Raw genomic sequence first — 27,706 nt, 5'->3', positions numbered from 1 at the left:
AGGGCCTCCATCCACCCTTTTTTCACTCATACTCATAATGCTGAAGTGTTTTGATTGTTAAATTTGATTTCTGGGGTTTTAAAAAAGCATTTCAGGATAATTAGTTGGGTTCATTTCACGTAACAATGCGGGGAGTTTGTTCTCTATGTGTTGCGGTATCACTAATACACTGTTGTATAGCAGAACTATGAGGGAATCTCACTATAATTTCACTTCTGTCCTTTTGTTCTGCTTCAGCCCAGGCTCTGGCCTCAGTGAAAACCTACACATGAAGGAAGCAGCTGGGGAGGCCTGAAGCGGCTCCTGAGGACTTTCCTAAAGAGTTCAGCACAAGGCCTTTGGCTACAGAGTGAAACTGCCTACTTCATACTCATGGGTCTCAACCTCTGACTTCTGTATTGCTCACTGTGACGTCTTAAGCTCCTCCCTCTTCGGGGGGCAACAATCTTCTCAACCTGGCAAGACAGCACATGGATTCATACCGTTTTACTGCTGCAGTTTCAGTTTTTACAAGGCTTTTATAATCATTTTTATTATTTATATGGTTTTATTAGGTTTTTGTGTTCGAATCTGGGCCAAAGTCTATCTGTATATACAGGAGGCTAATAGACTGAACTCTGTTCTGAGCCTGATAGCCTGTGGCAGAGTATGTTGGTCTGTTATACGTTTTCATTCATGTTTCATCAACTGTTCGAAAAAGTTTCAGAAGCAAGTTTCACATTTTCTCTGCATTTAATTAAGCCTTTAATAATTCACTTAATTTTTTCCCCCCCACACATTCGACATCTTCTAACCAGGCATATTTATCCATTTATTGTAAAGAACATGTGTCTATGCTAAAGATGAGTAGATAAAAGATATAGATCCCTCCATTATTATATAAGGAGGAACCATTTTATTGCTGCAGACTAAGAGTATTTGTAATTTCTCATACTTCTGAGTTCTAATTATTTAAAGATGGGATTTGAAGTCCCTGGCACTTTGTTGCCAATGCATATGTGAATGTTCTGACTTGAGTCAATCTATACTGTCCTTTTTTTTTAAATTGCTGAGAGATATATTTAAACTGAGAGATGGAAAAAGAGATCTTGATTATATTTTATGACAAAAAATCGAGAACATTTATGACATGTTGGTTTGGAGCCCTGGAACTAAAAGAAAACAGGATAAGGATGTGTAAAAAGCAATAGAAATAACCCCTTTCTGAATCTGAGATAATTTTTTGTGTGTACAAAGTGTAATTATCAGAGATTTACTGTGTATATAATGTACATGGTATATCTGGATGGGAGGATATGTTCAACATACAGTTACATACTAGATTTAATTTGCAAATGTTCATATCCCATCTGTTTTATATCATGTTAAATAAATGTTTCTGTTCCTAATGAGTGGTTGTGTTATGCTCTTTATCTCCCCTGTAGCTACATGCAGTAGAGATGCTGACCAAAAGGGAGTTTGACTCAAGCCTGCAACATAATCAAAGATTACATTCTCAAAAACTGTTGACCGAAAGAATTTTACTTATTTAAATGAACTCCAGCTTAAATAGACCCCAAAATATAAAAATCGCATGCATGGAAAGTGTTAAATTGACTCCAAAATATAGATTTAAAAAGCGTTTCCCCCATGACGGTTACACTTTTACTATGAATTCACTTATAGGATTTTTTTGAATTGTTGAGTCCCTCATGCAAAATTGCATGCCTCTGGTTCAAATAGTAATCAAAAACAATCAAATATAAGATATGATTTCATTTGATTTACCAAGCATGAATGACAGTTTAAATGAGGGGCTGTGGCTCCCTCTGGTGGTCATCTAGCTGTAGCAACATGGACCATATTTTTGCATTCACAACAGGTTTCTAACATTAATCATAGCATTCATAAATTATTAATAGGCCACTTTTGGGTGGCCATGTTGTAGAAATGCCCGTGCTTACCTTCCTGTTTGGCATTCTAGCAAAAAGAAATTAAAGCTCTTTGGTGCATGATGGAAATGTTGTAAATCAAAGCCGTTTACATGTGAATGCCTGACTAATAAGAACTCAGTAAACAATGTACACGCAATTTGAGGCCAACAGATGCAAATATATATATATTTAATATATATTATATTAGGCTATCTCAAGGATTCAATGTGCAGTTAAACGTCTTCACACTGATAGAAGCGGGAGTCTCACTGGTGCAGCCCACTTAAGATCAAAGTGCATGTGCTGTATGTGCCCGATGGTGTAAAATGAGTTTGACATCCCTGGCCTAAAAACTATTATCTACACCATGTCTAAAAAGATGTAACGTTATGCTGACAAACTGTTAAATCGATATATTTGAGGAAGACCTGGAAACCCCAAAGGTATTCTCATGAATCGGTTATAAAATCATTTCTAGCGCGATAACTAGCTATCCAACTATGAGTACATTTATTCATTCATTCATTCATTCATTAAACTTAATATTTCAAAGCTACTTATAAGCTTTAATACTAATACTCCAGTTTTTATTAAAAAGGAAAACCATGTGCTTTCGGAAACACGAGGAAACTTTAAATACTACGTCATAGTTCGCCACCTCGTGCCGTCTCCGTCCAATCAGGGAGCGGACTGAATTTAGCCAGCCCTCCTTCTGCAGAGAAGCTTTTGACGGTGGCATGAGTAAATTTTAATACCGAAAGTATTCCCGGCTATGTCCGCCGCCGAAATGGCTTCTGCGGCTTCAGAAGAAGCACCCGCGCTAAGCGACGAGAAAGACGTACCGACGGTGGCCACAAACAACGGCAATGGCGAGGAGAAGGAAAATGGCCCTACCGAACCGGAAACGGAACAGCCAGACGGTAGCCTAGAGCCGAAAATGGAAGCGGTGGAGGCGGAGGTTGGCGAGGAGAAGCCCGCTGCAGATTCAGACAAGGCCGCGAGCGAGGTGGTGTCAGACGACTGTGTTTCTTTGGGCGACAAGGAGGTGACAAATGCTCCCGGAGAGCCAGAGCCAGTAACGGAATCACAGCAGAGCCCGGGAGACGGTCACAGCGAACCTACCGGCGATAGCACGATAAAAGATGCTAAGGAGGAGACGGGAGAGGATAGCCGGAGTTTGGGGACAGACAGCGAGAAAAGCAAAACTGTCAGCGAAGATGGAGATAAAGCCAGCGCTGGTGGTGGGGAGATGGGTGACAAGAGGCGGGCGAGTGTGGAGATATCATCCTCGGATGGTGAACCCTTGAGCCGTATGGACTCAGAGGACAGGTTGGTCGGCGGAATAACTCTTGTAGTGTAGGTGCTGTTGTAGTACCCACCCACCCAAGTAGTGACTGAACGAGTGCAGGATGGCAATCCAGTCTTTGTTTTTTAAAGTTGTCTGTTTTTAGTGTTAAAGTTTAAATCTCACATTTAAAGGTAAGCACAGAGGGCCTTTAACCTCCAGCAGCTGGATGGGAAAAACAACTTTTCAGTGGCTATTCAGATCAGTGTGAAGTGTGGGGATGTATCTAATAAAAGGTTGTTAATGCTGAACTAATCAAATTGTAGCCACTTGAAATTTTAAACCTTATTTGTTTTGCGAGAACACTGCTGACTGTGAGCCCTTTGATGGAAGCACAGCAAATTTGTAATACTATGCTAAGAAGCTATGTGTACCGCACTCATTAAGTTGATTTGGCATGAGTGTTTGTGGCATGCATGGAAAATCCCTTTCAGCCCGAAGGCTTTCAAGCATAGCAAGTATGTAATATCAGCACCTGTTCTTTATGGCTGTGCAAAGCCATCTTTGTTTTATAACTGTGACACTGAATTCCTCCTTGCCCTCTCCTCTTGCTCAGTATCAGCAGTACCTTGATGGAGATGGAGAGCCTAGTATCCAGCGGGCGCTCCACCCCTGCCATGATGAATGGACAGGGTAGTGCCAGCCGCTCTGGAAACAAGTCGATGGCTTACCAGTGTTGCTGGGACCTCTGTCCAGAGTGCTTCAACTCTAGTCCTGATCTGGCAGAGCACATCAGGGGGATTCATGTGGATGGGCAGAGAGGAGGGGTCAGTAGACTGAAAAGTTTTGTAGCCTAGTACACTAGTGCCCCTTTTTGCTCTAGCTCAACACTAACTGCGAAGAGAGCCAAATCACAGTAGAGCAATTTTCTGTAATTGGACGACTTTAATTTAAATTTATAGTTGGCCATTTTCACTTCATCGCTTCAACACCCTGGCAAATCTAAAATAAAGGTCATCTGAATCCTTCTTTTGTTAAAGTGAACTGCATAATTCATTTTCTTACTAATTTCTAGTGACATCCAGTATGCCACTGCACACTCATAAAGCACCTTATGTGCCTATAATCTGATTAAAGTGAATGTTAAACTGCTTTTTCACCAAACACTGGATCCTTTTTTTGTAAGCAAAGTAAATAAAATTTTTGTTGCCACTTTTGTAACAAAATTACTTTTTTTTTTCTATATCCCATAAATCAATTAATGTAACGTTCATGCAGTTTCACAAGTCATACTGACATCTTCCATCTGTTGGCGGAATTTGAGAAAAGGTTATTGAAAGTTTTATATTTTGTAATTAGTTTTTACTTTTATTTCATTTTGACTTTAGCTTAGTGTCAGTTACCTTCCAGAGTGGATTTTCTTGTTTTAGTTTAGCTTTTGCTGTTTGAAAATCTTTAGTTTTTATTAGTTTCGATGTTAGTTTTAGTCTTTGTAATTGTTTTTTATGTATGGAGGGCATATGTCAGAGGCAAGATTTAGGAAAACCAACAAAGGCGTTGCAATAGAAAAATCTAACTTATTTTAAAGCAGTTGACTCACACTGCAGACGTCAGGCAAGTTGTAATAGCCTTTTTTATCAAACTAACAAATACTAATGATATTTTCTCTATGTTTTCATATTACTTTTAGGTCATTTTCCAAGTTCCCAGTCATGTGTTTGTTTTAATTTGAAAGTGTAGTTTTAAACCCCAGCCTTAAAAGGCTGATGTTATTTTTTGTCTCGTTGAACTAAAATGTTTCTTACATCTAATTTTCGTTTAGTTTTAGTTAACTATAATAACGTTGGTCTTTAGATAACAGGGAAAGTTAGGTTTAGATCATTTCACACATGATCTTAAAAAGGCCTTTCTTCAGGAGTCTTTATCCTCTGTTCAATATTCTGTTATGAACTATTTTTTCTCTCTGTAATCTCTTTTTATTTTGTCATGCTTGCCTGTCTGTGTTCCTCAGGTTTTTGTGTGTCTGTGGAAGGGTTGCAAGGTGTATAACACGCCATCCACCAGTCAGAGCTGGCTCCAGAGACACATGCTGACCCACAGTGGGGATAAGCCCTTCAAGGTAAAACCATAAATAAACTAAGACTTAATGTCCCGCTCTTCTCTTCATTGTCTCATTATCCTTCATAGTATGGGTAATATATGTTTTTCTTGTTTCTGCTTCTCTGCTGCAGTGTGTAGTTGGTGGCTGCAATGCTAGTTTTGCTTCTCAAGGTGGACTGGCTCGTCACGTACCCAGTCACTTCAATCAGCAGAACTCCTCGAGAATGTCTGGTCAGGCCAAACTCAAGGAGGACTCCCCTTCTAAGGCCGGACTCAACAAAAGGAAGAAGCTCAGGAACAAACGCAGGTGCTCCTTACGTACGTACCTTACAGGCGCACGCACCGATCTTATTCCAAAATGCTTCTCATTGTGCTTTTCTCTCCTTTCTGTGTTGAAAAGGATTACAACCTGAGCACATTTTTGAGGTCGCGCTGTGCTTGTTTTGCTTCTAAACTCCCACATGTCTTTGTTGGAAAAGTGAGAGCTGGACCACACACACAAACACCAACACAAACAGGAACTGCTGCCAGCTAGACAGACACACTTTCCACATGGCAAAGTGCTGCATTTCAGTAGGAAGTGTTTCATGTAAAAGTGTAGTTTCTCAATGCTTGGACAGGTACAGATCACTACCTCGTTGCAGGGTTTGCCTTAAATGGCCTGTTTATGCATTATGCAGGTATTATTTTTAATTTCTACACCTCTGTTTGTCTTAATTCTCTAAACAAGAGGTAGTTTAACAACACATGTACAACATTTTCAGTTTTGTAACCTTGGATACAGATGTGATTTGTGCAGTAGTAAACCACCCATCCACCAAGAAATATTGAGTCTTTAAGAGTCTTTTGTCAGGAGTTTTGCATATTCCAGTCAATTTGTAAATTGTGTATGCTTGCCATTATTACCAACTATTAATATATAAAACATACTTTTCTTAAATGGCAACTAGATTGCAATAATATGGATTAAGAAAATCCAAATCTGAACTGAGACATTTGACCTGTATTCTAATGCAATCGAAGGTAATATTCTGCCGTTCACACTTTCTGCTGATAGTCACCTACGCATACGTTCGCTGGTCGTGAGTCATACGTGGCAGTGGTTTCTAAGCGTTTAAGGTTTAGCTGAGGGAAAAAAAAATACAGTTACAAAATCCAAAGTTGTGTAATAGTTAATAATTGCCATATTTTCCTTGTTTGGTTGTCAAATCAAGTAAAGGTATGAAAATTTCCTTTCTCCTAAATGTATACTTCTGGTGATTTTTTTCATAATAATGTTTTTCCTTTCAAAGACTGCAGAGCGCTGTGTAAGTATTTTAGAAAACACGATGATGACAACTTCAGATGTTAAGAGGTCAGAGTTTTCTTTCTACTGAATTGTGTCACAGTTATTCAGAGAAACTAAAACAGTCATCTATTGTGTGAGTGCTGTAAAGTGTTCACACTGCATTTTCGCAGGAAATGCAAATTTTTCCAGTTTCATACAGCTTTCAATTGAGAGCTGTCATTTGTTTAACTTGTATGTAGAGCTGGGCGATATGAGATTTTTTCATATCACGATATGTTTTTTTCATTTCAGGCGATAACGATATCTATCACGATATAAGCCAAATAACTATATTTGTAAGATTTAAATGTGCCGTTGCTCACAAGTAAAATGTGAAATAATCAGCAGCTTGTTTTTATTTAAATATTTATTTCCCATAATAAGTTCAACAGGGTAGATGTACTTAAGGAACATGAGACTTTTTCAGATAGATAAAGGCAAATATTGCAAACTACACAAAAGCAGCCGCTAAAGCGTTTAAGTTTCAAAATAGAACAAATGAAACAGACTAAATTGTCAATTCCACTTAGAAACAAAATATTAATTCTAAAAATAAATCTTAGTTTGTTTTACAGAAGAACAGACAAAACTGACTAACTTTTGTCAATATCAAATAAACTGAGAACTAAAAGGAAATTCTCAATCTCTCCTTGTTGTATAGCTTAGCTTTTCAAACAGTTTTAACAGTTACTTTAGTCTGACAAAAGCCGAATGACGAATTAGCGCTTCCAGTCAGAGACTGAGGTTACGTCCACACGTACACGGGTATTTTTGAAAACGGAGATTTTCCGTTTTCGTTTTAAAAATAATCCCGTCCACACATAAAGGCAGAAATGAAGGAAAACGCTGCTATGAACATGCCAAAGCAGCAGGTGGCGCTAGATTCCTAACCGTGCAGAAATGTTGGCCAATCAGAAGTCTAGAAGCCTCGGTGGGAAAAAGTAAACAAAGCTGGGGCATAGAAGCAGAACCGAGTCGTATGTGTGGACGGACAGTAACTGTGTGTATATGTAATCATTTAAACACTGCAGAGAGTAGAATTAACAGTAACAGTATTGTAGAAATTCATTTCACCGAAACAATAACGTGGCGCACAGTGTGACGCATGCACCAGTTTATTGTATTTCCAGACTTGCTTTCGGCACAATTTACAGTGCACGCTACTCTGTTTTTTGTCAGACTTGAAATAGCCGAAATACCTTCAAACTACGGAACTTCTATGGCTCTTCCGTTCGACAATCTCTCCGGCATTGGAACCGTCATCTGTTTTCTCTTCGGTCACGCTCGGTTTATTTTTTTTATTTTTTTAATTAAACTTTATTTACAAACAACAGTTTAACATACAAGGCACCATCATTAATCCGATTATGTTACATCCTCGGTTGAGCATTATAGCAAAACAAACAAACAAACAAAACGAACAAAAAAAACCCCAAAAACAACAACAATAAGCACAAAGTTAAAAGAGTTAGCACAAAAATAAAGAACAGTCATTGAAGGATTCGAACCAAAGGCAAAAACTAACGTGCAAAAAAAGGGCAGTCGTGATTATAAAATAGGGAGTTTTTTGTTTTTTTTTAACATAGGTTAAACTCTTTAAATAAAACAACAAGTTTATGGGCTTTCTTGTTATTCACAAGTTTCAGCGATTTAGCCCAGAGTCTAAAGTCATTCAGCCATCTGTTTATACATGGTTTAGCTTTAAAGTATCTGCATTTGTGAATAAAAATTTTTCCCATTAACAAAATCGTCCTAATCAACAGGTCAAAATCTGCATTCTCAGCAAGTATTCCAAATTTTATTACTGTCACCGTCAAATGTGGTAACTGAATTCTCCTGGACTGTAGCCAGCTCCACATGTCAGTCCAGAAGGAGTGCACTGATTCACAGTTGAAAAACAAGTGATCCAGACTTTCAATATCATTTTCACAAAATGTGCAGGCGTTCACATCTAAATTAAATTTCCGTCTTAAGAATTCATTGGTTGGATAAACCTCATTAATGATTTTAAAGTGAACCTCTTTTGCTTTAGGGGAAAGAGGAAGTGAAATATACTTTTTTCTTATCGCCTTAACCTCCATGGTCTCAAATTCTTTAAGGATATAATTTCTTTTAACCGCTCGGTTGATTTTTCTAGTCGGCACACTCATTTCCTCCATTACGCGCTGGCTCCATTACCCGCTGGCTGCTTCCCAAACAAACACACGTGCGGCTTGGCACTTGTGCTGTACGTAACAAGTCACGCGACGTGACGCTGCGGCTGTGATTGGTTTGGCTCTGCGCTACTTAGTTTGGATTGGCTGACCTTTTTTTTTTTATTTTTTTTTAAATTTTTTTATTTTAAGAGGCCAAGAGCGGCGAGGTCTATCGCGATAGCTTAATTTCTCTATCGAGTAAAAGTTATATCGCGATACGTATCGTTATCGTTCTATCGCCCAGCTCTACTTGTATGGGAGCTGTTGTTACAAAAGATTAGTATTTTTCAGCTGTGAGATGATTGGGGGGCCCAAAATTGGACAAATGGTTTTATATAAACGTGTGTGTACATGTTTGGGACTTTGACTTTACTCCTGTTTTCTGCCTCCCCTCACCCCCCACCCCCCACCCTCCAGCGAGACCCCATGACTTCTTTGATGCCCAGACCATGGATGCCATTCGGCACAGAGCCATCTGCCTCAACCTCGCCACCCACATTGAAAGTGTGGGCAATGGCCACAGTGTTGTCTTTCACAGTACGGTATGTGCTTGACTGAATGTCTTGTAGTTTTTCTAGTGTCTTTTTTCCATTTTAATGGGTTTACACACAACGGGGGAGGGGGCGGTTCAGAGAGAGCAGGCTTTCTCCTTTTTTATGCTTTCCTCTTCTTCATGTCCAGCTTTAATTGGCCTCTTGCTGTGTTTGTTAAAGACTGGAAGAGTAGAGAGATTAAATCAAACACGCAGAAAGGGAAATGCATGTAAAATATTACGTTTGTTTTAAAGTTAGACCAGAAACAATTTTGGCTCCCTCTGGTCATATCTAAAACACTCTTTACTTATGTAAAATAAAAAAATAATTTACAGTTAAACTGATTTCCTCAAAATATCCTGATGTCTTAAAAATGTTAGTGCTAAGACTATTAACCACTAGGAATTCATTCACCAGATTGAAACACACTTTTTGGGCACACTGCAGGCCGCATTATTTGGAAAATAAAGCCATTAAAAATGGTTTAAAAATCACTAACAGCACAAAAATGGTAATGGCAAACAAAGGCAATAAGAATAGCTTTTTTGATTTCAGATGCAAATTTGTATGACTGACATTTGCTCATCAGCTATTTGTATGAGAATGAAAAAGCCTGGTGGCTGTCATGGTCATATGTGAGATGGTTTAGAGGTCCAGTTCACAGCTTTGAATTGGCAGAATTAAGGCCTTTGTCCATACGCCTGGCAGTCAAAGCAGAGACAGACTTCATTTTCAGACCTATCAGTATAACTCTCGGATGATACATTAAAAATAAAATAAAAGTCACTCAGTTGTTGTGAAGGGAGAAACGACACATGGAGAACAAACAGTAAATGTGCTTTTTCGCGTTTTTTAGCTGTGCGTTTGCACATAGTTTTGCTTTGGGGATTGACTTGCATTTGGCAGTTAGAGGTACTGCAGTTTTGGCCTTTCAGAGTTAATTTTTTGTGTCTTGGAAGTTGCTACTTTAGATCAGTGTTGGTCAAGTTACTTCCCCAAAAACATAATCCCGTTACTTTACTGATTACTTATTTTCAAAAGTATATATTGCTTAGTTACTTTTTAAAAACACGATTTACAACCTGAATAGGTGATAAAGCGATAGATCTTTCAGCCCAATTCTACTTTTTCTGCATAATCTATCATACAAAATGTAATCAAATGGAAAAATGTCTTTTTAAATCTCGTTTTATTAGTTTTAATCTTTTAACTTTATGCATCAAGCAAAAATTTAATTATATGCAACATTCTCTGACTGGAAGAAATTTGTTTAACATTTAAACCTATTTTCTGCACATTCCAGCACATAAAATATTTTGTTTTTTTGTGTGTTTACACTCACTCTTTCAAATAGATGCCAGTAAAACACAGCAGAAAATAAAGTCAAAGACTCAGCGGTCCTGTTGCTCTATTTTCACCTGTAAAGCAGGAGTGGCATAGGCGGAGGTTTACCCTGGTGCAGGTGTGCCGCGGTCAGTTGAAGAATCCGCGAGTTTCTCTGTGAGTTTCCCATTACGTCATTGCACACTCGGTGCTTGCTTGGAAGTTTAGGGGTTTTTTTCGCTGTAAAAAGAAGTTTTCTTCCCACGCACGGTGGACGCTAATGTTTTTGTCACTTTTTATGGAATCAAACTCAAAGTAAGGTCAGTACTTCCACGCTTTAAACGCTGCACGCTCATACTCTCTCCCACAATCGATATATGATCCACTGTTGATCTGCACACAGCTGTTGTCACGAATATCGCACTCGCTTACGTCATTGTCATGAGACATTCTCGCAAAAAAATCACGGTCTTAGTAACGCAGCGTTCCTACGGGAAAGTAACGGTAATCTAATTACCGTTTTTGCAATAGTAATCCCTTACTTTACTCGTTACTTGACAAAAGTAATGGGATTACAGTAACGTGTTATAAGTTATACACCCTTACTAGTTGGTCTCCGGGTTCTCGCTACTTTTGTATGTTAAAAGTCTATTTCTTATATAATTGGAACAGGACTTGATTTCTCTTGGCTCAAAATAGGCCCTTTGTGAATGAGTGCAAATGTACAGCTGATCAATGTACAGTTAAGGCACTGAGTTGGTTACATAATTTTATAGAAATTTGAGCTTTTTGCTGCCATTTCTAATGATTTGATAAACCAAAAAATCTTTTACTCTATAATGCAGTAAATAAGAAAACAAGGTTGGAACGCTTGTGTGTCAGAGCACCAAGATCAAATAAGATAAAGAATATTTTCAGGAAACACAGATGAACTTTCCCAAAGTCATTTATCCGAAAGAACACATAAGAAATTAATAACATTTTCAACGATGGTTTAGACCTTCATCATCATAATGAGCAATAAAATTTGAAGCTGACTTTGTCTTCAGCGTCATCTAAATCTTTCGTCTTCCCTTCAGGGACACCAATAAAGCTGCTCGTTTGTAAATTCATGGCACTGTAATGTTACTTTTTGTACATCCCACATTTTTATATATATATATATATATATATATTGCAGATTTTTTTTTCCTCTTTGCACTTGAATTGAACCTGTAGCAACAGCCCAAGGCCTGATGTTGTTTTTCTCTAAATCGGGCTTCACAGGAAAGACAATTGGTGTGTTTTATGTGTGCAGCTTTCCCCATTTTGAGCCTTGTGCAGAATACATTATTAATGTGTGGTAAAGTGCCCTTTTCACCTTAAACTGGAGCCACATGTGAGCTCTCATAGGAAGAAAAATCTTTTTTTCTGACAAAAATTCCTTAGATAAATGGATTTTCTGTTAAGAAAACTTAACTGTAGCTGCTATTCTAATGCATTTCCACAAGGGAGCACTCTGACTCCAGTTCAGATTGAGTGATGTGGTGTTCTTCAAAAAGATTGAGGGGGGGAGGAGTAAGGATCATCTGCTGCCTAATCCTCTTTTGTTCACATGGTGTACATGAAACACACACAGTCCCACTCCTTTCTCGGCGCAGTCTCTCTTTACATTTGTAAAGCAGCAGTTTTCCTGCCAGTGTCAGTAATTCTGTTTACACTTGTTATCTCCAGGCAGAAATCTATTCTATTTTACCGGCCTGTACCACTCTAGCTATGAAATATTTCCATTTGACATTTTCCCAAAAAGATATAACAATTCTTAAAAGCGTTGTTGTAGAGCATCACCATTGGCTGATCAGAAACGGGAAACAAAATGTCTCCCCTTTGGCCTCTAAATAAAACCAGCCTTTCTGAAAAGGGTTTTAACCACCATGAAAAACACACAGGAGTAAAAGGGTCGTTTAAAAACAGAGCCCGGTTCTGTTAAAATGTTTGTTTCGGTATTAAAAAGGGTATTTTGTACAACACATTTGCAGTTGTCTCAGTGATGACAACAATGATTCATCCAGTGTAATTTTTTGTGATGTTAGTAAATGAGCACACAATAAATCACAAATATGTAAGCGGTACAGTTCAAAGGAAAAACAAACAAATCTGGCCAGTTAGGTGCACATTAGTGTGTACACCCCTAAACTAATACTTTCTTGATGTACCTTTTGATTACTGACAGGGGTGTTTACACTTTTTGTATTCACTGTACCTCTTTAATGCTTGCATGTCAGCTATAGCAACACCCAGCCCTTCATTATTTGTTAGATTTTTTTGTTTGTTTCTTTTTCTGTTTTTTTTTTTTTAAGTAAATAATTGATGCATAAAGTGGGTGCAGCTGAGGAGTATTTTTACAGGACTCCTGTTCAGCTCTTTTCTCCTTTGCATTGCCTCTATAAACCTCAACCGGTCAGCTGCAGCAGCCAAGAATTTAAAGACAGGGAGGGAAAATTTGAAGATAAAGCTTGGGAAGAGGTTAAGAGAGGTAACTATTTGGACACAGAGTCAGAAGGAGGAAGAACCAGTCAAGGGAGGGAGAGTAACAGACTTGGATAGTGAGGACAGGGAACAGGGGTTAAGTGAAGGTTAGGGTCATGGAATCGGAAGGAGATCTTGCCAGTTGGGCATAGATTTTTTTTCTCTGTAATCCCTGAAGGATTGTGGTGACGGGCTGCGATGCTGAGTTAGACCCCTGGCCCCAGTGGACCCTCCCAGGCCTGGGGTTATGGAGCAAAGCCGTGGGGGGTTCTGTGGAGCTTGGCCAATGGGTCTGCTGACCTGTTGGAGCAACTCAGTCATGTTTATGATGGGATATTTTTGCTATTGCACCAATCTGCGTCATCCACAGCTTGACCCCATGACACTAGACAGGCACCCAGTTTTAGCAGGCCTGTCCTCCCCCAGCTGGATTCCTGCAGTTTTCACTGCTTTGTTTTGGAGCCACATTAATATCTGCTGTTCACTCCCTAAGTCCTCCTGCTCTCTCTCCCTCCCATTCTTTTACTTCCCCCTCTCTTACCGTCCTCCCCTGGGTTTATAGAGGATTAAGATCTGTCCCTTAAAGCACAGACCATCATCATCAGACCACTCAGCTCACAAATCACTTCATGCTGCTTAAACACAAGCCCACTTCTTTACATACATGTTCATGGCCCTTTCAAGTGTAGGCTTGGCTTGTGATTATTAACCTGGTGCTACAAGGTGCCTGAGGGCATAAGTTAGCAGCTATGCATTTTTAAATAAAAAAGCAGTAAAGCAGCTGGTTAGTGCACTGAGTCTTACCCGCGGGGCTTACGACACTCAAGTAGGGCTCACTCCAGCTAGCACAGGAGTTTGACTCTCGTATACAAGCCCTGCTGTTGTCTCTGAGAAACTGTTCCTCTCCATGTGAACTGACGAAGCTGGAGAGCTAGCAGATAAAGGAAGAGGGAGATAAGCAAGAACAAATGAGATACAGTGCTTATTTATGAGATGTGACTAATAGTCTGAAAGGAGTTTTTACATCTTCTGAGGACTAAGTTAGAAAGTTGGAAGAGGCACATCTGAGAGCATTTTAAGTAGAATCCAGTTAGCAAAGAGGTGCAAGTCTGTTTTGATTGTTTGTTTTTGCTTGAGTGAGATATAATATCGGTAGGGAAATGTACTGGGGCGGCACGGTGGTTAGCACTGTTGCCGCACAGCAAGAAGGTCCTGAGTTCAATTCCAACATCAGGCCGGGGTCTTTCTGTGTGGAGTTTGCATGTTCTCCCCGTGTTTGCGTGGGTTCCCTCCGGGTACTCCGGCTTCCTCCCACCGTCCAAAGACATGCACTTAGTGGGGATAGGTTAATTGGATAACCCAAATTGTCACTAGGTGTGAATGTGCGAATGAAAGTGAGTGCGAATGGTTGTCTGTCCCTGTATGTTGGCCCTGCGACAGACTGGCGACCTGTCCAGGGTGTACCCCGCCTCTCGCCCTATGACAGCTGGGATAGGCTCCAGCGCCCCCCGCGACCCTGAAAAAGGATAAGCGGAAGCGAATGGATGGATGGGATGGATGGAAATGTACTGTATCACTTTCTCCTATAATATATAAACAGGTGCTCCAGACTTTTTCCTCTAATTTGAATTGTCAGAAACTGCTAACTACGTGGGGTCATTGGGGTGGCTGGAGCCTATCCCAGCTGTCACATTCTGAACCGGTCAGCAGTCCAACAGAGACAAAACGCAGAGCGACAGATAACCACATGCTCTCACAGCCACACCTGCGGTTAATTTTAGATCGGGACTTAACCTTTCATGCAAGTTTTTGGGAGGAGAGACCCCCGCTGGTACAGGGAAGACTAGCAAACTCCAAAACCAGTGCTTTGTGAATAATAATGAATATTTGAAAGTGACTTAAACTGGCAGTTATCTCACGGCTGTTTGCAGCTGTGACATTTGCAGACTTCCTGATTTATATCACTGTATGTCACATTTCAGTGTATCACACTGTATCACTGTGATACCATTTAGAACTGCCTGTTATCACGGGCAGTGTATCGAGATACGATCAGATGGTAAGTAACTCTTTTAATTCCCCAAGCTATTAATCAATCACCCTGTTTTAGGTGCTTTGATATCCCTCCTTGTGTTTGTCAAGACTTGTGTGTCTGCACACTGTATTGCAGACAAAGGGAACATGGTTGATCTGCCAACTTGGCTGCTGTTTGCAAAGCGTCTAGCAGACAAATGTTAAGGCACAAGTCCAGAAACAACAAAATTAATCTCACCTAACCTAGCCTAAATAGTCCTCGTTTCATTTTTTTGTTTTGCTTATTTTAAAGTTAATCAGTTTATTACAGGTCATGTTTGTGTCCTCCTTGCTTTCCTCAAAACATCACAAAGGTGGAGGAAGATGAAAATACATAATTTGTCAGATTATCCATCAATTAGCTGTATCTGTTTATCATTGAGGTTAGTGGGATCTCAGATAAATAAAACAGATTGAAGCTACTTAAAACACAAAAATCATGCGTTTTGTGAAATGCAGGAGCCGTTGTAAGAGGAGGAGAGCGAGTCTTGCCTCTGTCTCTGTGTCTTGTCTCAGTGGAGCCTGCTCCTTCCTGTCCTCAAACCAGTTTCCATCAATGCCAGAGCTAGTCCCTGGAGTCACAAAAATAATCTCAAAAATTCATGTGCGTAAGAGAAGTTCTTCACATGTGAGCTCATTCACAATCCTAAAAACAGACCCCCTCAAAAAAAAGGCAATTGACGCAAGAGGTTATATCTGTGGCTATTTTTGCCTCTCCTGGTTATTTTTCTTGCTTTTCTTTTCCCTACTGACAATATTTGTGAATTCCACACCAGTTTTACTATAAACCAACACAGCATGAAAGATGAAATGCTATGCATGAAAAGGGCTAGATAGGGAGGAAGTCTTGTATAGTCTCAACTGTATTTTCAAAGAAGAAAAGCCTTGAAGTTTGTAGCTGCAGTGGCTGTGCAAAAGGTTTGTATTGAAACCAGAAACCAAAGCAAAAATGAACACAGGTTTGTGATGCAAACATTCCTCTGTAGGAGTTGGTCTCCGCTAAACGCATTCCTGCCTAACGTGTTGAAGCTTTCGGTTGCGACATAACCCGCAACAGGAGCAGTGACTTTGTGACGATGGAAATGTCTCATGTGCTTTATCTTCTGTCTGAATTAGTTTCTTGGTCTTGCAGTGTGTTGCGGAGCATAGAGCACCCTGAAAATAGAAATCTCACTGAGCTCTCACATGCATTATTAAGACCGGCTGATGATTACACTAACAAGCAAAATGAGCACTGAATCACTTGGTAGGATGTTTGAAGCATGTAACCGTATTATTCATTAGAGAGGTGAGGCCAGAAATAAGACGCATCTTTGAAGCCTTTTCTCCACAGATGCGAGAGAATGCTGCAATACAGACTAAACCCGATACGTCTGTGCTCATGTAAAGCAGCAAAAGGGGCTTGAAATGTAAAGGTTAACAGCCATTTGGGTTAAATTATATTCCTGTGTAAATACTTTGTTCTGAATCTTCCTTGCTGAAGCCAGCTTAATATTTTGTTTTGTTTTGTTCCTCCCATGATTGTCTGTGTAGGTGCTAGCCAAAAGGAAAGAGGGGTCTGGCAAGGTCAAGGTTCTTCTGCATTGGACACCTGAGGACATGTGAGTAAAACTTTTCCTACATGTTATTATAGATCTGCATGAGCATTTGCCTTATATTAAATAATATACAGGGTGTAAGCTTTCGATTTCATAGTGCTTTAGTTCCTTAGCTGTTCACTGGCAATGATCGAAACACATACCGTTAGAAAGGAGGGATTTTTGAATTTCATGTGGTTGCCAGTATGTAGTATAACGACTGCAGTGTCTCCAGGGATGGGTTTGACTATCGTATGGATATATGCCATGAGTCTGGAGGGAGACACATTTTGTAAGCTTTATATTTAGATATGTATTTTAAAATTTACTGCAGGCTTCTATGTCCATTACTTTCAAAAATATATCCTTTTGAAATGGGATGCTTGTTTTTGATAGACTGTGTATAAGCCAAAAAATAAGTGCCAGCATGTTTTAAAGATGTTTTGGCAGGCCTCCTCTGACTTCTAAATTGTGAGACTATTCATGCTTCAGGGGCGTCTGTATGAACCATCTTGGGTTTTGAACTGAAACTGAACCTGACACTTACATGTCTGCCTTGTAAACGGGACAGTCTTTAAGTTGTTGTAGTAACCTTGTCGTGCAAATACTTCTGGGTCTGACTACGAGATGAACTTATTCACTAGTTTAACCCCACTGAGAAGGAGAAGACGTGCACTCTGACATTTGTTAATAATTAATGTGGAATGTTAAAAAGTAATATACTTTATTTCTATAGGACCTTGCAAAACTCAAGTTACAAGGTGCTTGGGGGTAATGGTCTGCACTGATATAGTCCCATTTATCCTTGTTTCTCATTCGCACACTTGCACACTAATGGTGGCAGCGCAGCCATGCTCACCTACCATCTGATTTGGTGTCTTGTCCAAGGGCAGGTTTGCAGCATACTTTACCACCTCAGCCATGGCCACACAATAATAATAATTTATACTAATATTTGTAAGCCATAATATGTAAATGTAACCAGTGTACAACAAGGCAGCTCAACACCTCTTGTACAAACCTCCACATCTGTAACAATCCAAAGACTGAACCACTTGTACAAAATTTACCTCTTTGAGCTGTAGCAGTTTGTACGAGTATGTGTCATCCAGCTGCACATGCAGCGATCTGGGCTTCCTTCATGTCGGGGCTTGTTATAAATCTTCCTTACTTGGCTGAATGAATGGATAAACTTGTACTAAGCCCACTGAGACTTGGACCGTTCTGCACAGTCATCACCCGTTTAAATGCCTTTTGCCAGCTTAGCCTTCCTGGGCTCAGTCCACTGGAGGTGAACATTGGAAGCAAAAAGAGAGAGAGCTTCACAGAACTCTGTGATTGTCAGTAGGGCTTTTGCTCACGGGTAGATCCAACCAAACTCCCAACTCTCCCACACTCCTATTAAAGGTTTTGACTGAAAGGCATCTGAAAATGATCAGAATGCCGACTGAGAAAGAGAACAAGGATGACTAGAGATAAGCGGGAAAGAACTAGAGAAACAGAGAAGGAAGGGGAGCGAGAACAAGGTCAGTGGTGGCAAAGAAATAGTTTGAAAACAAAGGGACCTGGCAAAGACGGGAGTACTGGCACAAGTTTGCAAATTCAGCTGTCTGCTAAAAGCTTCCAGTGAACAGACTGTAGAAAAATCTTTATTCTCTGATGTTTCTGCAGTCCATCCTCCTCTTCTTTCCTTTTCCCATCTCCGATCCACCTCTACAGCCTTCTGCTTTCCATGCATGTGGGAGTTTAATCTAATGTGGGGAGAAATAATAAGGGAGTGGGGAAAGGAAGAGAGAGATGAAGTTTGGTGATTAGGAAACATTTCTCAAATTAATTCCAAACAGAGAGACAAAGATTGAGATTGATGCTGAGACCCCAAAGACAGATGCAGGCAGAATAGATGAGGAAAAGAATAGGAGGGAGAGAGATGGGAGGAAAGTGAGAAATAGGAGTGGGAGCAAAATGGCTGTGGGAGTGAGAAATGTGAGGAAGAGGCAGAATGAAATCAGAGGGAATGAATGATAGGGAGGGGATTTAACAGAAAGATGGAAGGCAAGAATGAGACGCCTTGGTTCATGCAGAAGAAGGCAGTGGTAGTACTGAGTCATACATTTGCCTTGGGCCAGAGGAGTGCTTGGGTCATTAATATGGATAATTATCCCATTACGGAGGGGGGTTACAGTAATGTCTTAAGCCGTGTGGTTGTGAGGGTGGCTTGAGTACCTCTAAACAGATGAAAGTTGACCAGGGGACCGAACTAAGTTTGCTTGTACAACATTTGCGAGGCTGTCTTTTCTATTAAGTTTAGAGGTGACTATTTTGCCACCTCTTGTTGGATAAAGTTCTTTAGTCTGTCAGGCTTTCTTCTTACAGAGGCACATTTTTTAGTTTACATTGATTTTCGGGGCACATTTACCGGTTTGTAAAACAATAAATCTATGATTTCAGACAAGAAGCTTTTCATCCATAGCCAAGAACCTGTGCCAGGTCTCGTTAACTAGCAAGAGAAGTAAGAAAAGAACACTTGATCTCATTCGGCCTCGTTCACTAATACATGCATAGAAATGTTCTTACCCTGCACAAGAAATGAAAGCTCATGAAAAACTACCCTTGGATTTATTAGACTTGCACACTGACCACTGTAGTCTTACCGCCACACATATGTTTGTGAGTTCAGAATAATTTTAAGTCAGTCTGGCCTTATTTCTCTTTTTAAGAAAGCATATTTACCTTGAGGAGAAGTGGAGAAAGTGGTGAGGATGTTGTAAGAACGAAGTATGCTTTCTCCCAGCTAAAAACTGGAAGAGAAGACAAGTTGGAAGTCAGAAAAGGCGCAAAGTGTTTCCATGGGAGTGACAATGAGGTCAAAACAAAGTGAACTGACGGAGGTGCCTGATATCTTTTCCACTGACAGGCTCATTGTGGGTCTCGGGGGGAGTTTTGACACTAAGGTAATACGAAATACAGACTAATAGACCAAAAGAAAAAGAAACCTGGTAGAGAGAAAAGAGCAGCAGATCAGCCCGAAATGAGAAACACTCAACAATGAGTGAAAAACATGTTATCACATCTGTGGGATAGTGCAAGGAATTAGACTGTAAGTGATGACATCACTTATAGGATGAAAAAAGTCACAGCACACACTGCCTAGTTTGTGAGGAACTGTAAATGATGATAAAGCAGACAAAGTGTCGAAAGTCACTCCATCATCATTTGTCCTACACACATCTGAGGCGGCTCTAAATGTGTAATTTGGTAGAATACCCTAAGGATAAGGAAGAATGTAAGCATATAGGCTGCAATGTGCATGTGTGCACATATGTTTCTCAGCCACTGAGTCAATGATTAGCTGTGTGAATGTGGGAAGTCATGTTTATTAATGCTCAAGCTAACCATTCACTGTGTGACTGACACTCATTAACTCCATTTGGATTAATGAGTAACTGATTAACATGAGCCATTATGAACTGAGATTTACCAGCAGTTCACTGAGGAGGAAAAGGGGGATGGGAGGGCTGGGAGAGAGAGCGAGAGAACCATAATTGGAGTCTAATCTTTGATGGATGGGTGAGTGGATTCCCCTGCACGCTGTTGATTGCTTTTGAATAACTAACACTAGAATACACAGTCACTGACAATGAACACCTCCAGCCACCGAATCTGTCCTGCACATAGTTATGAAAAAACTAGACGGAGCTTATATTTCCCAACATGGATTTATCTCTTAAATGTTTATGTTTTTTTCCCCAAATTCAAATTTTTTTTATTGCTTTGTTTACTTTTAGGCAGCTGCCATACAAGCTAGTGGAGATCTAACAAAAAAGCAACAGTTTCCAAAAGAAGCACCTTTAATATTTATTCTAGTCACTTAAGCAGAAACAGTTTTATAAAAAGGAAAAAAAAAAAGGGGGGGGGGGGTATTCACTGTGTAGAAAAGAAAAAAAGTGTAAAATTAGATTTTCTTTTTTTTTCCCCTGCTCTGTTTTCAGTCTGCCCCGGGGAACTTTGTCACAAGTTTGCAAGAGTAAGCATGCAGAATTGTCTCTAAATGTACTAAAGATCAATGTAGCTTTGATCTATGATGTCTGACTACATTTTGAAAGCGCACTGGGGGGATTGTCTGGTGGGTCTCTGACCAGTTACTTCTGCACCATAAATTTTGACACGAGGCAAAAGAATTAATGCATAAACCTGCATCACTGCTATTTCTAAGTTTGCTTGTGAAACTCGAGCTGCTAATTTGATCTGATAGGAAGAAAAAGACCGTGTCAAGAACATCCACTTCCTTCCACGCATTCTGTCTGTAGTAGACATGTATGTAAGCCCCCCCCCCTCTCCTCTCAAAAAAAAGAGAATAAATTTATTTTTATTTTAGGAAAAATTAGTGTGAATGTCCATTTGATGTAACCTATGCTCTATTTACTATGAATGGGTTTTTCCTGGCTGAGAGTAGAGTAGGTGTGACTTGACTCCTTGGCAGTAAGCATAATAGAGTGAAGGAGGAGGTTATTCTTTGAGCATTTATCATGTTGATTACATTTTTTTTTTTTAATTGTTAAACTGATTTTGGTTAGCACTGTTGCTATTTTTACCAACTAGGTCTTGGGTTTGAATCTGTGGTGTAAACCTGACTAAGCAAGGAGTAACGTGATCTCTGGGAAGACAAAACGCATCTAAAATCTCAGAATTTCAGAAGTTTGAATTCGTTTTTAAGAATATATAAAAGTATATTGTATTTTAAATAGAACCGTTCCTAAAGTATTGTGGTGTAAAATCGTAATAGGAAGTTGGGGTGCCGATGGGGTGTAGCCTCTCTTTAGGCTGCAGTGAGTTTTATAGTCAATGAACCGGCTTTCTGAGCCTCCTGTTCTTTGTAGTTTATCAGGACACTTCATATAAAGCCATTTAATATTTTACCAATCTGATTATACTCTTTAGTGGTTTATGATAAACCTTTTGCTTCTGTCACCACTGGGAGCTTCAAGGCCTGGAGCCAGCCATCAATTCAGGGTTGAAGACGAGCTTCACTCTGGCAGGCGTTCCCCAGTAGCTTTCTCAACAGAGGGCCTCCCGCACAATATACATTTCTGGCTCATAAAGACGCGAGGCAAATAACCTTCCCAATTCTCCTCCTGAAAATAAAACAAATCCATTTGTCTTTATTTGGTTTATGTGACTGAATGGGGTTTTTCCATCTTTTAGGGCTTTGAAAATGTGCACGTGTGTTTGTGAATGATATGAGCACTTTGGGAGTGTTTGTGTGTGTGTATTTTCGACACGTGCAACATGCTGCCCCCACTCCCCCCAGTGCAGCCTTCTTATGCATTTCCCAGACACAAGGATATAATAAGTCATCAGTACCACAGCGCACTTACTGTGAGATGTTTACATGTGTAAGTACGAGCACACACACACACACACACACACACACACACACACACACACACAGGTGTTTACTGCATTTTTAACACTCCGCAGGTCCACCTCTGTCATTTGAGGTTTGCTTTGGAGAACGACACTAACTCAAGAGTAATCCAAACTGTAAAGCTGCTTTGAAGGGGGCTGTTTCTTGTCGTATCTCTGCCTCTTCTCAGCTTCCTCTTTCTTCTCTCCCCACCATTAAAGGGGATAGAGGGACTTTGTGCACTGCAGAATCAAAAAGGAAAACAACTTAGCATCACACTTCTTTACTTTTTTCAAACTTAAAAAACAACAACAACCAAACAGACAGCATATGCCCTTATCATTTGCATGAGCAAGCTATGTTTTTGCATGATTTAGGGTATTTTGTAGTCCTTTGCAACCACACACTTGAGCAAAAGCATATATATACATTATGCAGCTAGCAGCACCTTCCAGGCACTTAAACATACCATAAAAGGGTTTTTGCAACCACTGAAGTGAATCATTTTACTTTAATGTGTGCCATCCCTGCCTCCACTGCCACTTCATTTTGCTTTCCCTCCTTCCATACTTTCCTGTCCTTCATTTGTCAGTTTTGCATTATATTTTCTCTCTTTAGTTCTTCACCTCTACCTTCAACTCTGCAACATCTGAAGCGATACCTGCACACCATAATGCTGAATGGGCTGACTAGGCATGTGAATGACTGATTTGGCTTGGTGACTGCATGCTTGCCTAGCAGCCGCCTTGTGTGTGTGTGTGTGTGTGTGTGTGTGTGTGTGTGTGTGTGTGTGTGTGTGTGTGTGTGTGTGTCTGTCTCTGGGGGCTCCTGTGATGACGCACATAGTGACGGGGGAACGCTGGGGGTGGAGACGGGGAGGTGGGGGCTGTAGGAAGGAGGGGAAGCGCAGCAGACTTGCTAAGCTCTTTGTTTCTTTCTTTTGCACCTCAACTTGCCACGCCATTACTCGGCACACTCCCATACTGTGGGTGCAGTAAGGTGCTACTGCTCAGTTCAGCATTTAATATAACACACTCTCTAATTGAATTTTAAGGGGGAATATAATCAGTCTGTTGTCATTGTACTTCTAAGCCAGTTTTTCCATTTTGTAGTAAAATTTGCAAAAGAAATCACTGACACATACGATCTGATCATGCAAATGAGAGGAAGGTACACTTTTTCCACCCTTTGTGTGTGCTAGTCTGGTCACTTGTGCACGTATGTCTGTTTCTGTGGTTTGGTTCCTTATAGAAACATACCTAGTCTTCAGAGATGGGTGTTAACGTGTTCATTTGACTCACTGAGGCTACATCTTTCCCACCCTGCTCCGTTCGACCCTACTCCCACTCCGTCCTCGGTATCCTCATCTTCGTCTTGTAACCTTGAAATCTGACCACATGTCCTCTTTCTGCATGTGTGTGCTGTCTCGCAGACTGCCTGACGTGTGGGTGAATGAAACAGAGCGATCTCAGCTGAAGACTAAAGTGGTGCACTTATCCCAGTTGCCACAGGACACAGCCATGCTATTAGATCCCAACATCTATCGGTGAGTGTGTGACAATGCCAGTGACCTTTTTGTTTGCATGCATGCATGTCTGAATGCACAATGGCACAGTGCTGCAGATCGGTGTTTTACTGCAGTCAAATACATGGGTAAATATTACCTAATTAAAATGACACTTGTGTGTTTAAGGTTTTTGCCTGCACAGCTATGTGTATGTGAGAATTTCTGCAAGTAGGTCTGTCAGGTTGTTTGTGTCCATGTGCTTTACCATTCTTCCAGCAGGTGGCACCAACTCATGATTTTAGCAGATTGGATTCAACAACCTGATACAGAGAAAACACGTTTTGTGTTCCTTGTAAGGCGAAAAACATTATCTGTTGTGCAGGCTGGTCAGAGAGGTCAGCTTTTGGTTAAAGTACAGATGCATTTTTCTGTTACTTGCATATATGCAGATTGCATTTTACTGAGCAACTGATAAATTCATAAAATGAATAATAAGTTGTTAGTGTTGCTCTCCACATGACCCTGTTTTTTTTTTTTATTTCTTTTGATTTTTTAAAAAAATGGAACTTGTCACAATACAGTTTTAATACAGGAAAAAGTAATTTCCTGCTGTTGTGCAAATGCAACTCAGTGGACCACGTTTTCTGTCTTCAAGTGCACCACACACCACTAAACATTAGCTATGATATTATTTGAATCCTGCACAGCTCTTCTAGACTTGCACTCGTCACTGACATGAGAAAACAAGGGTAACTTTATGGCACCCCATAAAAGTCTGAAAATGAATCCTGAAAGAGGAACAATGTGCCTAAAATAACAAAGTGGTCATCTTACCAGAGATATATGGCACACAAGTGTGCTAATCAGCACACAGGCTGGCTGATTTTAATTAGAGGTGAAGGCTCAGTAACTGCAGAGGCTGCTGCTGGACTCTGGTTTCATAGTTGAATATAACCGTCAGCACCTAGCCAATTTATGTCAAGGTTGTCCTCGTGCATGAAATCCCAAAACAAATGTTGTAGCTGCTGCTTATGGCAGCAGATATTATTTGTTTGGACTCCTGTTCATGTATATGAGATGGAATAAAAGACCGTCATAGTGGCAGTGCTTCCGTGATGAAATGTATCCGCCTGAAATCAGCTCAAGCACACGAAGATTCTCTTGAAAAAGTGTCTTGATGCATGCTAAATCGTCCAGGTAAGGATACCCCACAGAGTTGAGTCTGTTCATCTGGACGTAGTGTTTTCTATCTACAACGTTTCTCCCACTAAAAACGCTACGTGCAGATGAACAGACTCAACTCTGTGGGATGTCCTAAAAATGTTTCTTTCTTTTCAGAGCACTTCCTCAAAAGCGTCTGAAGCGCAGGTAAGCTGAACATGTTCAACATCGAGGTGTTTGTGAAGTATAAATAAAATCATTTTAAAAAATGGATTTTAGACACTCTCTACTATATACAAAGGCATGTATGTTGGTTCAAAGCCAACTAGTAGTCATGTTAATCAATTACAGCAGGTACACAAGTAACTTGAATAGGCTATTAATGTGAACCTGAGCTACAAACGAACAGTACAGGACTTAAAGGAGCAACTGGATAACAATATATTTTATGTAGTTTACTTACTACAGCATCATTAATACACACACACACACACACACACACACACACACACACACACACTATTTATACGAATTATTTTAGTGAAGTATTTAAAGTGGGAGCTTTGTGGAAGTTTGCAGCAGCAACAATGTTTTCAGTGACGTGCAAAAAGTCTCAAGACACACTTAAAACATATATGCGTGAATCATTAAAGTCACATCAGACTCTTGTGTGAAGATGAGTGCATGGTTTTTGAAGTTCACCGTGGTGTTGGTGCGTGTATGCAGATAAGACAGAACTGCTGCCTCATTCTTGCTCGCCACCTCGGCTGTTAAATACACATATGCAGTTGAAATGTCTTTTTTCTTCCCGCTGTGACGTAGATCAAATGATGCACTGACGATAATGTTCGTGCGTCTGCAGTGTTGCTACCCGTGGCTGTGACTTCCCTGTAGTGAAATATCATTACAGAGGATTACTTATCGCCCACAGCTCGGCAGTTCCTGTGTAGCATGAAGCCAGTTAACTGAGAAACAGGCCATTTTGAAGCCACAGCCTTTGGCAATTGTTAGCCTCATTCAAACATTAGCTCTTATTTGGACTTTGTTTATTATTCCATTAATTGACCGCAGTAGTGAAGTACATCCAAAAAAGGAAAAAAAAAAAATGCACTAAAAGCTCTTAATGTAAAGAAGTCAGCTCAGTGTCTGAACACCGAGGATAGATCCAGTTTTTTCTTACTGAAATCTCTTTGCTGGCAGATTAAAAACTCGAGTCTCCATCTCTGTTTCTCTCCTGTCTTTGTGCTCAGCCTGTAAGGAGTCATCTTTGGACTTGATGCTTAAGTTGAAGTTCCTGTATGGGACGCTCTTCATCCGTCTCTGCTGAATGGGGGGAGTGACATGGCGATAAAAGGAAACAGGCTTTTCTGCAGTTCTCCTTTTCCCTCTCCAGCTTTGTATATAAAATGATTGTTGTAGCCAAGTGTGATGTCAAATGGGACTGAAAATTTTTAAAACCTTTGTGTTTAACAGAAAATGAAATGAATGTTGTTGTTTTTTTTTTTAAACAAGAACCAAACATATTAACTCCAAGTAGTGTAAAAAAAACTGCAACAAAAAACCTGTTTTGTGCAAGCTTGTCAGATAACACAGCATCATTTTATAGCTGTTTTGTGTAAAATATTTATCCAGATTTGTAACTTATTTTTATACCTTGAAAATACTGGTGTACTGTGGATTTCTGTGAAGGTTTTGAATAGAACCGTATTTACTGTGATAATATATGTAAGCTGTCACCTGTAGGGATACTTGGAGATTTTCTAGTTGTAATTACGTTGTACGTGACGTAAGTCTTAACAAATTATCCTATTTATAGTTACTGAATGCAGTACTGTTAACTATGTGTGCGACGGTGAAGAGTGAGGCTGTGCCGGTCGTCAGACAGTTCAAATGGTGTCTGGAGCAATAGGGACACTACAGTGTAGCTCTTAATCTCACCCAATCTGTAGACAGCGTGCCAGAAAATAAAAGGCAGGCATGTAAAATGTTTAAATTGCAGCAACTAACGCGGCCTCCTCTTCCACAAGTAACACGAACTGTATGTATCATAGTTGTTAAATGTTCATTGATTAACATTACCGCTATTTAAGCACTCAAGAAATATTGGTAAGTGTTTTCTACGTAATGTTTGAAATTAACTATTGTGTTTGTAATAAAATTGGGGAAATGATGTTAATGAATTGAACTTGTATCTGTAATGATCCAAATGGCTACATTGGCAATGGCGCAATCCACTGTTGCGTGGCTGTAGTGGAGTGTAAGTTCTTTAAGGGTGTGCTGGAGGGATTGGCTTTACTTGGCATCCATTAGCAGAACAGCTTTGGGAGCATGCTGTGGAGAAGCTAATGACTGGGCTGGCAGAGCAGGGCCACTGCCAGCCTCAAATGTTGGTGAACATGCCTGCAGAGAAAACAGAGTTCAGGGAGAGGTCTGCTACAGTGTGGCTGTCCTGCTCGTCAATATTTCATGCACTGGTCACACATACAAAATTCTTTTGGACTCCAGTGCCTGAAACAGTGTGGCTGAAGGTTTGCTTTTGTGAGCGTTTCTAATATCTGCAATGGTCTGTTGAAGCTTATAGAAATGTTTATGGCAAATGATAATAATGTAATGTTCTAATAATGTAGGCAACTCTGTGTCAGCATGAAATCTTCATAGTCCCACTGCTGGACCAGTTTACATTTTTGGTACTAATATGTGAACCTTTTGATACGGAAATAAATAAATGTTTGTTTTGTTTCTTTGTGGGTCCTTGGATCAAATTTTTAATTTTGTTCACTCAAATATTCTGGTCATTTTT

The 27,706-nt window shown here is 40.0% G+C and overlaps 2 protein-coding genes across 21 annotated transcripts in view; both read left to right on the top strand.

The window, feature by feature from the left end:
- The window catches only part of LOC309709958 (pleckstrin homology domain-containing family A member 5-like), an 89,330-nt gene extending 87,942 nt beyond the window's left edge, over window positions 1-1,388 (top strand). For all 18 annotated transcript variants that reach the window (XM_082538993.1, XM_082538991.1, XM_082538992.1 and 15 more), the window contains one exon: window positions 238-1,388. In XM_082538993.1, the coding sequence (XP_082395119.1) occupies window positions 238-295 (58 nt within the window). In that variant the 3' untranslated portion in view covers window positions 296-1,388. The remainder of the gene's footprint in view (window positions 1-237) is intronic.
- A 1,198-nt stretch (window positions 1,389-2,586) lies between these two features.
- On the top strand, window positions 2,587-27,647 carry LOC309710395 (zinc finger protein aebp2-like). Of its 3 annotated transcripts, XM_082539801.1 has the most exons (9): window positions 2,587-3,242; window positions 3,815-4,025; window positions 5,210-5,317; window positions 5,430-5,616; window positions 9,238-9,362; window positions 16,791-16,858; window positions 23,671-23,784; window positions 25,084-25,113; window positions 26,157-27,647. In XM_082539801.1, exons 1-9 carry the CDS (start codon window positions 2,686-2,688, stop codon window positions 26,161-26,163), a joined length of 1,407 nt encoding a protein of 468 aa, XP_082395927.1. In that variant the 5' UTR covers window positions 2,587-2,685; the 3' UTR covers window positions 26,164-27,647. The 3 variants fall into 3 exon arrangements, with proteins under 3 accessions (XP_082395927.1, XP_082395928.1, XP_082395929.1); XM_082539802.1 differs by lacking the exon at window positions 25,084-25,113; XM_082539803.1 differs by lacking the exon at window positions 26,157-27,647 and having other exon boundaries at window positions 23,671-26,150.
- Window positions 27,648-27,706: the final 59 nt, after the last annotated feature.

The sequence above is a fragment of the Aulonocara stuartgranti genome (genome assembly GCF_965226115.1).
Source record: "Aulonocara stuartgranti genome assembly, chromosome: 7".
Classification (NCBI taxonomy): domain Eukaryota; kingdom Metazoa; phylum Chordata; class Actinopteri; order Cichliformes; family Cichlidae; genus Aulonocara; species Aulonocara stuartgranti.
Note: the sequence above shows the minus strand (reverse complement) of the source record. Positions and strands in the feature narration are given on the sequence as shown.

Coding starts and splice junctions, on each gene's coding strand:
- LOC309710395 (XM_082539801.1), top strand. CDS start 2,686: ATGTCCGCCGCCGAAATGGCTTCTGCGGCTTCAGAAGAAGCACCCGCG. Junction 3,243..3,814: donor CGTATGGACTCAGAGGACAG/GTTGGTCGGCGG, acceptor CCTCTTGCTCAG/TATCAGCAGTACCTTGATGG. Junction 5,617..9,237: donor CAAACGCAGGTGCTCCTTAC/GTACGTACCTTA, acceptor CCCACCCTCCAG/CGAGACCCCATGACTTCTTT.